This window comes from Lytechinus variegatus, chromosome 10, assembly GCF_018143015.1.
Source record: "Lytechinus variegatus isolate NC3 chromosome 10, Lvar_3.0, whole genome shotgun sequence".
Taxonomy (NCBI): Eukaryota; Metazoa; Echinodermata; class Echinoidea; order Temnopleuroida; family Toxopneustidae; genus Lytechinus; species Lytechinus variegatus.
The window spans coordinates 3,511,848-3,529,264 of NC_054749.1; the positions used below are offsets into that span (position 1 = coordinate 3,511,848).

At 38.3% G+C, this 17,417-nt stretch overlaps 1 protein-coding gene across 1 annotated transcript in view; it reads left to right on the top strand.

Annotated features, from left to right (window-relative positions):
- The first annotated feature begins 258 nt into the window (after nt 1–258).
- LOC121422883 (ERI1 exoribonuclease 2-like) overlaps nt 259–17,417 on the top strand; it is a 29,648-nt gene continuing 12,489 nt past the window's right edge. Inside the window, exons 1-3 of the mRNA XM_041618113.1 lie at nt 259–429; nt 3,472–3,554; nt 11,832–11,912. Of these exons, the coding sequence (XP_041474047.1) occupies nt 404–429; nt 3,472–3,554; nt 11,832–11,912 (190 nt within the window). The 5' untranslated portion in view covers nt 259–403. The remainder of the gene's footprint in view (nt 430–3,471; nt 3,555–11,831; nt 11,913–17,417) is intronic.

A 17,417-nucleotide genomic window follows, 5' to 3' on the forward strand; every position in this document is an offset into this window, starting at 1 on the left:
ATTCAATCATCTTCCTCCTCTTCTTTTTTTTTCTCATCTCATTTCCCTCCTTTTTTATTTCTTTCCCTTATTTTCTTTTTTTTGTGCTACGCCAATGGAGGGGGGGGGGGGCGGGCCCCTCGGCCCTTCTGGATCCGCCTCTGGGTAGCGCCATCCCCATGCATATATGCCACCCATTTCCCAACCTCATTTTTTTTTCATGCATTTGTTGACACCACCACCGATCTTTGGGGAACGCAAATTTCTTTCTTTCTAATGGTACTGGTCGCTAAGGCAGGGCAGCACTCGAGAGCGAGCGCATGATATGCAGCGGCAAGCTTGAATTTTTACTTACGGCAAGTAACCCAGTAACAAGTCGAGAATAAACTTTATAAAAAGTAAGACAGAAACACTTAGGCCTATAATGAAGTCAACAAAACAACTGGCGAAGTAAGATTTTTTCATTTTTTGTACTAATGATATTGTGAGTCTAAGTTCATGCTTGCCCCAATAAATGTTGGGAAATTGGAACCAATCTCGCGCTTGTGCAGGGACCTCGAGCCCGCGAAACGGACCGCTTTGCGGCCGGCGGCCCGGAGCTCCCTGCTTGGGTTAAGCTTGTGACTGTTGTGTTTTGAATGGAATTTGTGACCATGGCATGTCCAGGCATGGCATGGATGGTGTGACACTGACAGTGTGGCCGTGTGGTAGTGGATCGTATCACCAAACACTTTTCATGAATTCAATTATCAAAACATTCTCATGAAATTCACCTAACTTTCACCATAAACAGACAAATCGCGAAAGACGGTCACATTATTACCGTACCGTACCTACCAAATAATAAATTCAAATATAGCCTACCGTAATGTTTATATTATTATAGATCTAAAACGTAAAAATTTTGCGGAAATTTTTCTTTCACGACATTAGTCATTAGCTTCTTTCAGACCCCTATTCGGCTTCGCATGTGAAATATTTTGGTCACTTGAAAAAGTAACCCAGTAACCCATCGAGGCACAGACTGGAACATCAAAAAAACAAAGAAGTTCTGTCGCGGTAGCTCCCCTTCTTTCAAAATTCAAAACAAAATGGCCGATCGAGACCGGTACCAAGGCTGTTGCGCACGTGTATAGCCCCGGGCTCGATCGGCCATTTTGTTTTGAATTTTGAAGAAGGGGAGCTACCGTGACAGAACTTCTTCGTTTTTTTTATGTTCCAGTCTGTGCCTCGATGTCGGGAAACTGCCACTCGTTAGACCTTCATCCATATAATCGTCGTAAGTGCTTGATTTTTGTTAGAAGTTTATATTCAGAGAATTATTTTGACCATACTTCACGCTTCTCCGTGAGCCATAGACAAATGCACGTGTGATTCTGGGCTCTGGGTTATTGAAAAAGGTAATGTATTACCGAACGTACGTTTTCTATGGGAAAAGTTGAGAAAACAACAAAATCACTGATGAGCTATTTTGACCGTATTTTATTATTTTTAGAATATTAAGACTTTAAAAAGGGGTTTTTGACCATTTTTCATCATCTTTCTATTCAAGTTCTCTTTGGAAGGATATTGCAAAATTTTGAGCGTATGAAGTTATTTTCTGATGTGTATGATGCGCATGTTCGGTAATACAAGGCCGGTCGGTAATTAATACAACTCACTATACTACTAGTATCTAGGCCCTAGGTCGACTTTGTATGTGTGGTGCATGTATTCCGAGTACGGTATTTGTGTGGGTGTTTGAGTTTGAAGGCACCATTTGGATTTTGTTTCCTAGCTCTAAAACCTACTCTAAGTTTGTATAAATAATCCAGATCCAGAGCTGCCAAGTAGTGCGAATTTTCCGTATTTAGTACTGAAACATGAGAAGAATACTGATCAAAATGGTTTGATGTAAAATACTGATTTCTCAAGTTTCAGTTTTATGTGTTGTCCTATGGTATTTCTTCAAAAATACTCATTTCCTCACCAAAATACTGATTTTCAGCTTTAAAAATACTGAAATGTTCTTCAGGTTGGCAGATCACAATATTGACAGCTCTACACCGTTTTAGTTGTGATTATTTTTCTCAGTCTCACTCTCAGCCTCAGGAGAATCAGAATCTTCAACACGGAACTTGCAAGTTGCATGACTTGACCTGTTGTGATTGTGAATCGGTTGACATCGGCATATGAGGAAACAAGTCAAAGAAACTGCAATTGCAAATAGACAAGTGAAATAGGGCCCACTGACCCCACCCATCTGACAGACGAAAGGGTCTTTCCAAGCTGATGGTCATCTTTCATGTTGTCCATCTTTTATGAAGCACTGTAGGCCTAGATCTAATCAGGTGTGGGGTATTTCTGAAATGATAAACATATAGACTTGATGTTAGTAGCTCGTTTTAAATAAATTCCTACAATAAATTGAGATACTGTCAAGAGGCAGTTTTTACTTGCACAATGCACCATGACACCTCGCACTGATACACAAAATGTTTTCATCTCGGGATAGCTTTGAAGCTGCTGAAAGGGATTATTATTCAAGGTTCAGATAGGGCCTATCACATCAATGTTATTCACCCAGAGTTAGAGAGGGTGCTTTGGCACTCTCTGCTCTGGGTTATATTTTCAAACTTTTGTAAAGATTTTGTTACTTAGTTTAAGTTAACGCAAGAATAAAATATGTTTGCAGAATGACCAGCGACCATTATCATTCTTCTAGAATTTTTCTCTTACTTCAGTTCAGGGCTTACCGGTATTCAAATGTCTACTTTCATCCGGGGGGCACATCATTAATTCAAAGTCACCACTAGCCACACATGCCTGCAGCAATTATATCCCAATTGAGGAGTTTGCCTGCAGTAACAGGAAGAAGAAGATGATCAGGACCAGATATGATGGGGTGTCCAAACTTTGCAGACATTTCAAAAATATTCATGAGGCTAAAATTTGTTTGCAAAATTAGATTGTTTGTGGTCTAGTGTGAGAGAAAAAAAATATTTTTCTTATTTCAATGTGCTTTGTGGATTTGAAGAGAATTAACCTTCAGAATAACAGAAATGTGATATTTCATGAAAAATTCCAATTAATGGCCGCAAGAAAAGAAAGATGAAATCAGACATATTTTTCTGTACTATTAATATGTAGTAGGGCTAGGCTATGTAGATCTAGATTATTTAAGAAATGGTACACACAAAAATAAAATATTTCAGGTTTTGAGATCTGTTAAAAATTTATTTTTGATGCCAAAAACCTTTCCACAGAGTGTCAGTTTCAGATAGTAAATTTGACACTCTTTCTGATGGTACATTTTTAAATCAATTGTTAGGATACACGACCTGTCTGGACACACAACAACTGGGTATACAACTCAAACCAACTGCAGAATAAGGTTTTGCATGGAGCACGGTCACACTGCCATACTACTACCAAAACTTTGAACTTGAGATAAATTTTAGGAGTCAGGTAATGTACTTTCTCGTTCACCCTTTCGATTTGTACTCTTTCCAGGGAACTGGGATTGCTGAGGAAAAGAGTTTCATCATCAAAAGCCAATGCAACAAAAAGCAAAGGTGCTCAGAAGTCAAGGACATGTGAGTATAGATGTAGATTTACTGTAGTTTAGTGACAGAAATATATTTGTCTCATTTGAGAAGTTTTTTCAAAAGCTGTACTTGAGGTTGCCAGTATAGCACGAGGTAGAATCACCATAGATCCAATGACAGATAAAATTAATGTTTTGGTGAATTTGGTCTAAGATGGACTTCTATTTTTTATTTCTAAATTTCTTACATGTAGGGCCTATGTGCAATCAGAAAAGCAGCTAAAATACTCCTGCATTTTCCTTTTTGGGTTATTAAAGACAATGTCTTTGGATGTTATAAGCTAAAAGAAAATGTACTTGTAAGTATTAATTGGAGTAAGTTTTTTAATTTTGTGGGCGCATCGTGGTCTAGTAGTTCTGACTCTCACCTTTCAAACAGAGGATTGTGGGTTTGTATCCTAGCCATGGCGTGTTTTCCTTCAGCAAGAAATTTATCCACACTGTGCTGCACTCGACCCAGGACTAAGGAGAATGGTACCTAGCAGGATTAATTCCTGGAATGCACCAAACGCCTTTGGCAGCTGGAGCTACAGCCGGGGTAATATATACACTCTTAGAAAAAGTTACCCCACTGGTGTTAAAAATTATACCAAAATGTGTTGAAAGGGAGCATGGTCGTCTGTGGTGTAAAAAATTACAAACCTTGATTGGTTAGAGTTTACCCGACACTTGTGTAATATTTTACACATCTAATGTGTAAAATGTTAACACCGCGGGGTAGGGTAACATTTTACCCCAAAACGACCATCTTCCCTTTTTTACCCCATGCTGTGCAAAGTTTAACCACTCCCAGAGATGTGTAACAATTCAGCCCACATATGTGTTATCATTTTACCCCAAAAGAGGTAAAGAATTTACCCAGTTTTTCTTACCACATCCCCAACGTGTCATTTTTTACAGAACAGAATGGTAAATGTCTACACCAGGATGAGTTGAAACAGGAAGGTAAACAATAGTAGAATTAAAATGAAGTTTTTGTCTCACCTGCGAAGCAAAGTGAGACTATAGGCGCCGCTTTTCCGACGGCGGCGGCGGCGTCAACATCAAATCTTAACCTGAGGTTAAAGTTTTGAAATGACGTCATAACTTAGAAAGTATATGGACCTAGTTCATGAAACTTGGACATAAGGTTAATCAAGTATCACTGAACATCCTACATGAGGTTCATGTCACATGACCAAGGTCAAAGGTCATTTAGGGTCAATGAACTTTGGCCAAATTGGGGATATCTGTTGATTTCCCCTCATAACTTTGAAAGTTTATGGATCTGATTCATGAAACTTGGACATAATAGTAATCAAGCATCACTGAAAATTTTGTGCAAGTTTGAGGTCTCATGATTAAGGTCAAAGGTCATTTGGGGTCAATGAACTTTGGCCGAATCGGGGGTATCTGTTGAATTACCATCATAACTTTGAAAGTTTATTGGTCTAGTTCATTAAACTTGGACATTAGAGTAATCAAGTATCACTGAACATCCTGTGCGCGTTTCAGGTCACATGGCCAAGGTCAAAGGTCAATGAACTTTGGCCGAATTGGGTGTATCTGTTGAATTACCATCATAAATTTGAAAGTTTATGGATCTGATTCATGAAACTTGTACATAAGAGTAATCAAGTATCACTGAACATCCTGTTCGAGTTTCAGGTCACATGATCAAGGTCAAAGGTCATGTAAGGTCAATGAACTTTGGCCATGTTGGGGTTTTTTGTTGAATAACCATCATATCTCTGTAAGTTTATTGGTCTAGTTCATAAAAAGTGGACATAAGAGTAACCATGTATCACTGAACATCTTGTGCGAGTTAGAGTAGTATTCAAAGTCAGCAATGCTGCTATATTGAACCGTGTGATGCAGGTGAAACGGCCAGAGGCATTCCACTTGTTAAACTTTAAAGGCTAAAAACAAAGTTATAACAACAATTTTAAACTACAGCACAGTGTATGCAAAAATGATAAAAAGGTTGATGTTCACATTGAAAAAAATGATTTACATAACAAGTATACTATAAATGCTGAAATGTGGGGCAATGGCAATAACAATAAATGTTTTTTTCCCAAAAAAATATGTGGTCAATTTTGCAAAAGAAAAATTTAAAAATTTGAATATCAATCATGTACATTGTAAACCTTTACAATAATATTAATAATTTTCAACAATATAAACATGATCAGAAAGCTTGATTTATACAGTGAATGATCCATTAAAAAAAAAATTATTTGATTAAAACAAATTATTTGGAATGATTTAGAAATCACAATATAACAAATAATGAATTTGAGTGTTTTTTAACACACACTCACGCATACACCCCGCCCAATTGATCATGGATGCACCTACACATGCACCCTCTACATAATAAACATGACAACATGAACGCAATATGTATTGGTTCATTTTGAAACAAAACAAAGACCAACAAAATGAAGTACAAATATTTGCTTCTCTCTTTTTTTGGGGGGGATATGTCAGAACAAGTTTATGTTACCCATTTTTATATATGTTACACATTTTGATATAATTTTGACCAACAGATTTTTTCAATTAAAAATTGGATTTTGATAATGGAATATCTAAACAACAGACTCTTAGCTGTAAACATCATCAAAATGTTGATTTTTGCATAAAACAGATAGCCACACAATTTGCATACAACTGTATGGTTTAAATGTTGCTCTTTGGGTCAATCACAATTAATTAATTTGTAGTATGAGCACAGCTCATTTTCACAACTGGGTCAATTTGGCAAAAGAAGAAAGGGAAAACTAAAGGTTACTTATTTAGAAAATTATGGTCTTTAACATTTTGAAACGATTTGGACAAACATGATTTAACTAAAAAACTTCCACTTCAATAATCAAAATACAACAATAACAGACTTCAAACTACAAACATGATCAGAAAGGTTGAATTTAAAATGATTTATATAAAATTTGCGTACCACTGTATTCTAAATATTACAATGTGGCTTTGGATGCTGCAAACAAAGCAATTTTAAATACACGCCCAATAACTGGTGTTGTCCTTTTTTAGATCCTAATGGATTTGCAGTTTTAAATTTATCAGTGTAGAGTAATAGTTGAAGTGTAATTTCCCATTATTTGTCTAGATTCCTTATAATACAATCCATCTTGGTAGGTTTCCAGAATAATTTTGTCACTGACTTTCTGTTTGTATTGAAGTATACTGAAAATACATCCAGGTCTTTCAAGAAAAGTTTTCAAATTTTCCTCTATAGTCTGTATATTCTAAAATGTTTCAGCTACTCTGTCTTGGTGAGTCCTTCCTGACTCCCTGTCAATTGCTTGCTTATGAATGTAATCTTATGTAATGTCCACTGGTTCTACAAGAGCTCCCTCCTCCTTTGCATGTTGTTTTTGTTGGTATTCAGTTGTGAGGTTTGAAAATGGCTCTTTGACTGATTGCAAAGTTGATTGAATGTTTTCAATGCTTTGGAAGGACATACACTGTCATTGGCATCTTTTATAATAGGGGCTACAACTTCTTCAACTGCACATACAATGTTATGAATAAGTTCACTGGTCCCTTCAATAACTCTTTGCACAGTACAAGTTGGTATGGAGGAACTTTTAAAATCAGCTATGAAACTTGCTGCTGCATCTTTAACTGCTGCTCCTATTTCTGTTGAGGATCTTGGGAGAACTTCACTTATGGTGTCTTCTTGGTTATTCTCAGGAAATGTAGCAATCACTGCAGCTTCCTGCTGAGCTAACTGTTGAGGAGAATTTGACCCTTGAAGTGCAGCAACTTCATTTAATGAATTATGATCGGAGTCCAAGTGCCAGGCATAGCCAGAGTAATAAAATTTTGTACAATTTCCCTGTCCACATATGATCTTTCCTTGTGTTTTTGTAGTTATGTTGTGGACAGTTCTCAAGTGTTTCCACAGTTTCTCATTATCTGCTAGTTTTAGAAGACATTTAAAACAGCTAAACATATTTTTGGCATGTGCAGCAACTTCTCATCTTCTATAACTAACCTGACTTTTATGATGCAGGAAATGTTTCACAAATTTCAGTCTTTGTCCCAGCTTTGGGATAATCATTTCCAGCATGGCACGGTCATTGATATCAATCAGCATAATTGATTCCTTATCAAATTCTTGATCTGTGAATAAAGAAGACAAAGAGAAAGAGAAAGAAAACATTTATTTCAAATATGAATAATTCTATTTAAACTTTAGATGGATTTGGGGGTTTTACATTTTAAAAAAATAAAAATGGGTATGGCTTAGAAATGATAGACATTGCGATTCTCGACAGAAAAAAGTAACAGAATGTCACTGCAATGCCTCTTCTTGTTGTGGACATATTGTGTGACACATCAAGGAGGGTTGATTCATCCTCCCTTCCGCTTTTTTTTTTTTGGTCAAGTTTAGGGGCTGGGCATTGATATTTCTATTGAAGTCTTGACATCATCCCTCACTCTCTCTCTCTCTCTCTTGCTTTGACCATTTAATAATGCAAAATTTACACTGTCAGCGCTGCAATTACTTCTTCGAGTGGGAGGGCATTGGCAGGGCAAGGTTCAAGTTTAGGGGTAGGGCGTGGCCAGCGTGGTGAAAGGTAAAAAAAAAGAAATTATTTTTTTTTCTAAAATCTGAAAGATGTTGTTTGAAGGTTTGCATGGTGGCATGTACAATTGCTGATGTGGTTTACGGTACACCATGTGGAGTGTTATAGAAGCAGTGGATAGAAGAAGAGAAGGAAGTGGATAGGCGAGAAAGTGGAGATTTGAGAATAGAGTATTCTTTCTTGTGAATAGTCCTGAAAAGGACTGTAAACCAGAAGGAATGTTGAGTGAGAACAGCTTGAGTAGTAGAGCTGATGAGGAGATGCTGGCTTGCGTCGGCGAGTAGAGATGATGAGTAGTAGAGAGACTCGACGTTTCGGACAGGTTGACTGTCCGTCTTCAGGAGTGAGTGTTCGCTCGGCGTGCGGCGGTACTTATGGCGTGCGTGCGGACGTGGGGGAAAGCTCTAGGCCGGCGGGCTGACGTCGTAGGTGGCGCTCTGTGTGTGGGTCGGCGGTTTTGGCGGGAAACGAGTGGGCGTCGTATGCGGACGTGGTGAGTAGACGGCGGCGTGAGTTACGGCGGCGTGTGTGTGTGTCGGTGGTGTGTACATCAATGGTGGCGTTCTGTGCGTGTTGGTCGGCGGACTCGTCGGGTGAGCTTCGGCGGGAGTGAGTGGGTGGCCTGGTGTACGGATGAGGTGTTGGGTCGTCGGCGGAGGTTGTAGCGAGGTGTCGGTGAAATCTGAAAGTTGTTGGGGATGGGGGAAAAGCTTTTGACTGGGGGGGAGGGGTGGGAGGATAGTGCCCCCAAAGCAAATATTGCAATCATTTTTGCATCTCTTCTTAGTTTTTACCTTGGTGTTTCATGATTTACACATCCTTGACACTGCCAAACTGTGTTTTCAATTTGATATTGATGTTTTTCAAAAAAATAGCACCAGAATTTTCCCATAGATTTTGTACAGGTGGCACTGCTTCCTGTAGCACCACTTCAAGCAACACCGCTGGTGTCCAGACTTCAATTACAAATAACTCAAATATTTTACAATCAACAAAAATGAAAATTTCACGATTATGAAGTACCTCCTGGAGATAATGAGAAAAAATACACAACTTTACCAAAATATGTAACAGCGCCACCTTCTTTGGTGGGGTGACCCCATGACACATCACAAAAAATACCAAGTTTTTCAACATTTTAATTTAATGCCAAAATAATTAAATAAAATGTACTTCAGCTGCCCACGCTCATGCAATGGGGTGGGATTTTGACTCAATTTTGAAAAACATGCACGCAAGTTGCATAAGGGGGCCTAACAAAGTGATAAGTTGCCCCCCCCCTCGCTGTCAACTTTGAGTATAGCAAGGTTAGCCCTTCCCAATCCTGATTCCAAAATTGTAATCCATCAAAATGATGCAGAAATAAACTGGGGAGAAAATGGCCTGGCATTTGAATAGAAGTTGACTTTAAAAACGGCCTAGCTAGGCTAAACAAAGTAGTAGGCCAAGATCTACCTTAGACTCCTAATTCTAAACTTTATTAGACTAAGTCCCACTCAGGGGACCTACCAGCACATGCAAATCTTATGCACACAAATCCACTGGGTTTTCAACAATTCCGTGGGGACATACATGTAACTGGATTTGAAATGAGCTAAATCCCCAGGTCTAGCACACATCACTCATACAATGCACAAATTATGGCACACATGTTGTGCCAGGTAATAACCTTGCATTATTAAACAGAAGTCACAACTTTCAACCCTAGGCCTATCATCTCTTCCTTTTTTCAATGAGGCTGGACCTAGACCTGCGTCACATCAAACGTATACAGTACGTGTCAATTTCAGTTAGCGCCTAAAATCTGAGCAATATCTTGTCAGCTGTAGCCCTTTTAACTGGTTGCGAAAATACAAATTATTTAGTGCAGCAGACTTCAAATGCTGATAATCGGAGGGCTCCGCACGGACGCCAGGGGCCGCCCCTTCGCGACGGGGGCTTCCGAACTGAAACGCAACATCAATCACCTTCCAGTTCAGTATTTACAATCATCTGTGAGATGTTCTCTGGATCTTTATGATGAATTAATAAAATTAATATAATCTAAATAATGTTTTTACCTTTAAATGAAGTGATTACATCTTGGGGCATCCCCCAAGACATCAGCAACGACTCCATAATGGCTTCTTTCACACATCACCAGTTCACCACGTGCGTGTGTGAACTGCGTGTGTTGATGATTATCCAAAATGTTACCCCATTTCAATTTTTTACCAAGAGCCGATAAATGGGGTAACATTTCATTTTTTTAAACCAAGATCCGGGTTTCATTTTACCCCTGTGCAGGTGTAAACTGTTACTCGCAACCTGTGTACCCCTGTTTTATGCTTCTACACATATATGTGTACATTTTTACACACATTTTTACCACAACTGTTTAACCACAAGTTTCTTTACCACCCATGTCTAAGAGTGTAGTACGCCATTGAATAGGCAACTAGATAAATCAGGGCCTCATAAATGCTATTATTATTAATCGGCCTCTCAAAATGAAAAAAAAATAGTCAAAAAGAGTATCATGATTGGTAACTGTCACCCCAATATGGTTTATAAGATATTTTAAAGTGATACAAGCACCAATATTCTTACTGTATAGGTAGGTAATCTTACTCTACGCTGCATATAGTGTTATGCATTACTGCCATCAAAGATAGTATTAGAGGCCGTTCTCATTACGCTTTCTAAAACTAGTTTACTGGAAACCGATTCGAGAAACCACTTTGGAAGATTGTTTTGCTAGCGTTCTCACTTGATCACACGAAAGTGGTTTTCAAAATCACTTCACGTAAAGCGCTCTTATTCGTATGGAAACGATCTCAGTGGGGTGACATGTTTCGTGCGAAATTCGAAACCGGGTGGTCGGGTGGTCGGGTGGAGTAGCGCGCTCAAAATGTGCGAAGATCGCTTCCCCAAGAACGGTTGTGTCCTCACTTACGCTAAAACCAGTTTAACGAGGCAAAGCGATCTTGAAAACTACATCGCGTGGTGGTTTTCCAAACTGGTTTGGAAGATCGCTTCCAAGACCGCTTTGACCATTCTCACTACGCGTTCAACTAGTTTCCACTAAACTAGTTTTAGGAACGTAGTGAGAACAGCCTCTTAGTTCCACCTCTGTCTAGATTTTATAGGCTAGTTTTATGTAGCTGGGTTATATTAAGTTTGTTAGAAGTGAATACTTCCAAGCAGTAAAAAAGAAAATTGATTATAAAAAAAATCTTGTGCTTATCTTTTAGTGTGTTAAACATGCTGGCCCATATTCTGAAGTCGGTTTAACTTAGTCTAATACTCAGGTTTAAAGTTGTGGTTTAAGTATGGGAAGCCAAAAGTATCAAAATTTTTATTAAGTTGTATGTTTCTTATGTTTGCTGTGCTCTTCCTGATTCGTCGATGGTGAAGACAATCATCTATTTATACTTCCTAGACAATTATGAATGATTTGAGAGCCAAATGAGCTGAAGTATGATATCTCTACTATTAGTGATTTATGTAACAATTGGCTATCCATACTTAAACCAAAACTTTAAACCTGAGTTTAAGTGCTTACCATAGGTAATATTATAAATGTGCTAGTGCAAAAAGCTGATGTCTTAATACATAGTGTACATGTAAAAGAGTGGATATATATACATGTACCAGGCTACATGTACATTATTAAATTCTTCTCCTTCCAGGTCAGACGTTTACTTATCTCATTGTAATTGATTTCGAGTCAACTTGCTGGAAAGACAAAAAGAATACCAACCAAGAGATAAGTGAGTACATGGGAATGGATTTTTTTCCCAAAAAAATTGTATTTATATGAAAATATGTTGTCACGATAATAGACAAGACTCAGTTTGAAAATGATGCATGAAAGTAAAATACTTATTTTTTCATAAATGGTTCTGTTCAACTTAGATTATACCATGTGTGGAAGTGCATATTTTTTTATATCTTATATGAAGATGTTTCACGACCCAATAATACCCTTTTTACACAGGCTAAAATTTCCTTAACCCCGTACTATAGGTGGGGCTAAATGGCAATTTAGCCCCACCTATAGTACGGGGTTAAGCTTAGCCCACTTTCTTTTTACACAGCATTTTTGCAAAGTGGGCTAATCCCACCTATAGTACGGGATTATTTGGCCCTGCAAAAAAGCAGGGTTATCCCAGCAATTGCAGTGCTAAGAGCGATAGTACGGGGTTAAGATCGCTAGTGTAAAACGAAAGTGGGCTAAGCCTAACCCCGTACTATAGGTGGGGCTAAATGGCAATTTAGCCCCACCTATAGTACGGGGTTAAGGAAATTTTAGCGTGTGTAAAAAGTGTACGAGTGAAGTACTTGTACTACGAATGATCGACAAAAAACACTAGTCCGGGGTTAGCGAGTTTCGTGTGTGAAAAGCAAGCATTCCTTATCCGGGGTTAGCAATAACAATTTGGCATGTGTGAAAAGGAAAAAAAATAGTACGGGGTTAAGGATAGTACGGGGTTAGCGATGATCCGGGCTAAGAAAATCCTGTGTAAAAAGGGTATTACACTGTACTACTTTATTTCAAGTGCATTATATGTATCTTCTTCTTATATGGATTTTATGCTGTATAACTCCAGGCTCTTTTTTTTGGGGGGGGTTGCAAAATTTGTTTTGTTGTGCATGTGTGTGCATGTTTCTGTATTTAAAACGTGAGGAGGCAATGAAAATACACATGGTTACATTCTGTGCATGATCAGGAGAAGTTCACTTGAATTATAATTGCATGGTGATTCAGCACCAACTTTGATGTCTTGATTATTCATATATTCTTTTGAATTGTGGTTTCCATTAGATCCACTATGAAGCAACAATGTGTATGGTACATGTAGCAACTGGTAAAGTTGGCCAAGTAAAATGTAATATCAACATGCGATTGCATTTAAAAAGTAGAAATGCAACAAATACCTTCATAGACTAGTTTTCATTGAAATGCTAATATTCTAGTCGTGACCTGGTATATGCAGTTTCTGCATCCTGCTAATATGTCAGGCATGATTACATTATGTCTGTCTTTGAAATTTGCTTTCAGAAGGAAGGAAAGGTCTTTGAGAAAACCTGCCCATTTGGTAATGGAACTGGTCTATTCAGTACCTATTATGATGAATTGATGAATTATTTATTTAGGAATAGGCTGCTCACCAATAATTGATTATCATTAGTCAACATGATCTGCATGGTATTGGTATGCATCTGAATTGATGACCAGTGCTGCACTATTGTCATCATCACCATCATCATTATCCTTATGACCATCCTCATCATCATTATCATTTTATCATTATCATCATCATCATCATCATCATCATCATCATCATAATCATCATCATCACTATTATAATGTGACTTATAAAGCCTTTAATCCACTTTTGAGAGTGTTTTGGTGAGTGCTCAAATTAATATGTATCATAAACTTAAAGCAAGGAAGCAAATTTTGTTTTGTATAAATCTTGTGGAAACTTTGAGGGATAGCATTTAATTGCAAAAATATTTATTTTCACACCCCTGAAAGTGATTTCCAATATCTACAGGAACACCTTCATTCTTACGAACCAAGGGGCTATCGATTCTATTAAATATTATTAAAATAGATTTGATTCCCTTTCTATGAAAAAGTATTCATCTTTATAGATGTTTTCAAAGACAGCACTGCTGCTCTGGAGTGTCTCGTTGAGTGCTCAATTGAATAACAAGTGAAACAGCTCTCGCAGTCTCACAGGTCTGCATTAAGCAATTCATAGCAGAGCTGGAACCAGTTGCTTCCAATCGGTTTCAACTAGCACCAATTGAAACCAGATGGCTCCAGTTGGATTCAACTGGTTTAATAGGGAAATTGGAACAACTGGAACCAATTGAAATGCAGTTGCCTATTTGGTTTCAACTGGAACCAATAGAAATGCAGTTGCTTAATTGGTTTCAATTGGAACCAATTGAAACCATTGCCAACTGGTTCCAGTTGCCCCATTGGTTTTGACTGCCACCAATTGGCAACTGGTTTCTATTAGAATCAGTTGTTCCAATTTCCCCATTGAAACCTGTTTATAGCCAACTGGGTTCAATTCGTTTTGCTCTAATTGGTTTCAACTGGATTTTGGTCCTGGGTATGAATTGCATAATGTAGATGAGACTGTGATAGCTGTTCCACTTGTTATTAAAAGAAAACACTTTCCAGAGTGTTTTAGTCGATTTGACATTTTCCGAACCTAGAAATGTTCTTTCCGATGAAGTTTTTTTCTTGATTCGTGTTCCTATGGGGTCCTAGAACAAATTCAGCTTGGTTGCCAAAAGTTGCCGTTTGGGCAATTTTGCTAATTAGCATAAATCCAAAATGGCCGCCAGATGCCATCTTGAAAACCTAACTTTTGAACCCCTGTCCACAAAATGATGAGTAATGACTCGTTTTATGGGTTTAGAGATGTGTAGAACCGATTTCTGTAATCATTTTTGCAATATAAGGTCATCTTCAGGTCAAATCCAAGATGGCCGCCATATGCCATCTTGAAAATTGACTTTTGTTCCCCTTGCTCCAGAATGACGAGTAATACCTCTATTTAGGGGTTTTGGGGTGTGCAGAATCCATTTCTGCTGTCTATTTTGCAATATAATGTTATCTTCAGGTCAAATCCAAGATGGCCGCCATATGACGCCATCTTGAAATATCAATTGTTGAACACTTTGCCCCAGAATTATGAATAATAACTCTATTCATGAGTCATTTGTTATGTTGATTCAATTCATGCAGTTATTTTGCACAAAGGATAATCTTCAGATCAAATCCAAGATGGCCGCCAACCGCCATCTTGAAAAATTACTGTCCGAGGCTTATACGTGTTAGAACTAATGTAAAGGGATTTCAGTAAGAATACTTATTTCTTTTATCAATTCTCAAGTTCAAAGTCAAGGTGAAGTTACATCTTAGATGTCAGATTTCAACATTAATTGCTCAACTTAGAATGAATCGTCTTCAGGTTTGGGCCATGATCCATTCCGAGTGTATTTTTTATTTTTAAGGTCCATCCATACCTTTATACTGAAGAGGCTTTTAGGGTCTTATTTGAATTTGAAAGTGTTTTATCAATATTTTTTTCTAAATCAATGTGTCCAATGATTGGTAGGCATCAGTTCGCCTTAAAAGACGATGGTGTAGCGCTCGGCCTTACATTTTCGAGAGTGACTATAGAGCTCCACTCTAGAGTGGCAGTCTCTAGAGCAAATTTTTACAGATGAAGGAGGATGGCGCTGAGACACGTTTATATAGAGATGCTGCCCTAGCCTTCCTCCTAGGCCTTTGGCCTGCCAATTTAGCATTCCAATTATTTTCTAACATCTTGACCCCTGTACTTAGTAGCTCTCCATAGAATGGCGACTATCATCTACACCTTCATAAGTGTTAGTGTCTATGCCGGCAAGTTTTATGTCACGTTTGCAGGTGTCTTTATAACGGAGGTGTGATCTACCGATGGGGTGAGACCAATCACATAGCTCACCTTACCTTGGCGAATCCCTTCTTGGATTCGCCAAGGTTTCATGCGGCAAACATGCCCCCAACCACCTGAGGTGCCTTTGACTAAGGAGCGAGAATAAGCTTTTGATGCCAGCATGTACGCTAAAGGGCCTCTGCATTTTTCACTTAGTCCTGCCATTTGACGTGCATGATACGTCCGAGGCAGCTGACATGGAAGGTGTTTCGCCACTTTTCTTGGTCTGCGTACGTTTTCCAGGACTTATTTCCGTGCAGGAGCTTGGCCATGACTGTGACAGATTTTACAATCCCTATGCTTGTCCTGTGAAAGGGGACAAGAGACATATAGTCGGTCCAAGGTAGGTGAGGGGTCCACCACAACCAGACGAGTGTGTATTTGGAGGACAGTCGGTGTCTTGAGTCTATCAGGATTTCTGACTGTCTCAAAGGCTGATGGATGATCCAAACCCTTAACATGCACAGGACAGGCAGCTGTTATGTATGACTAGGTCTTGTACTCCCACTTCTTGAGAGGCAGGGCGACATCGTTTCCGTAAAACATTTCACGAATGAGAACAATCCTGACCGTGGAACAGTTTTGGGGGAGCCTATCTTCTGCAGGAGGCTAAAGAGTGCACTCCTGCTGACCAAGTCAATGGCTCTTGTCAGGAGGAAAAGTCCAATAATAATTATAAAGGAAGTTAATAAGTTAACTATTTTTTTTTTAATATTACCGAGAAATCACTTTTTTATTCAAATAATACTTTAAAGTCATTTCACTGGAAAAGTATGATTGCACAGAAATAAAAAAGGATAAAAACTCCCGAAATCATAGCCCAAACCTTGAATGGTTTCATTCTAAAGTAAGCGGTTAATGACGAAATCTATCAACTAAATATTAGACATGACTTGACCTCGAACTAAAAATGGAGTGATTAAAAGAAATGAATCATTCTCACTGAAATCTCCTTACATGAGCTCCAATACATATAACAACAACCTTATTAGGGAGAGCACTTCTTCAATGTTCAATAATCTCGGAAGTATTTTTTTTTCTTAATATGGCGTTTAGTGGTCCTGTTGGATTATTTTGACCTGGAGATGATCCTATATTGCAAAATTATTAACAGAAATGGAATCAGCATACCAAATAACTCACGAAAAGAGGGATTATTCATCATTCTTTGACAAAAACTTAGTATTAATGAAAGAAATGAGTATTCTTACTGAAATTAGATCTAACACGTATAAGCCTCGGAAAGTAATTTTTCAAGATGGCGGTTGGCGGCCATCTTGGATTTGATCTGAAGATTATCCTTTATGCAAAATTACAGCATGAATTGTATCAACATACCAAATGACTCACGAATAGAGTTATTATTCTTGATTCTGGGGCAAAAGGGTTCAAAAGTTGATATTTCAAGATGGCTTCATATGGCGGCCATCTTGGATTTGACCTGAAGATAACATTATATTGCAAAATAGAAAGCAGAAAGAGATTCTGCACACGCCAAAACCCCTAAACAGAGGTATTACTCGTCATTCTGGGGCAAGGGGATCAAAAGTCAATTTTCAAGATGGCATCTGGCGGCCATCTTGGATTTGACCTGAAGATGACCTTATATTGCAAAAATGATTACAGAAATCGGTTCTACACATCTCTAAACCCCTAAAACGAGTCATTACTCATCATTTTGTGGACAGGGGTTCAAAAGTTAGGTTTTCAAGATGGCATCTGGCGGCCATTTTGGATTTATGCTAATTAGCAAAATTGCCCAAACGG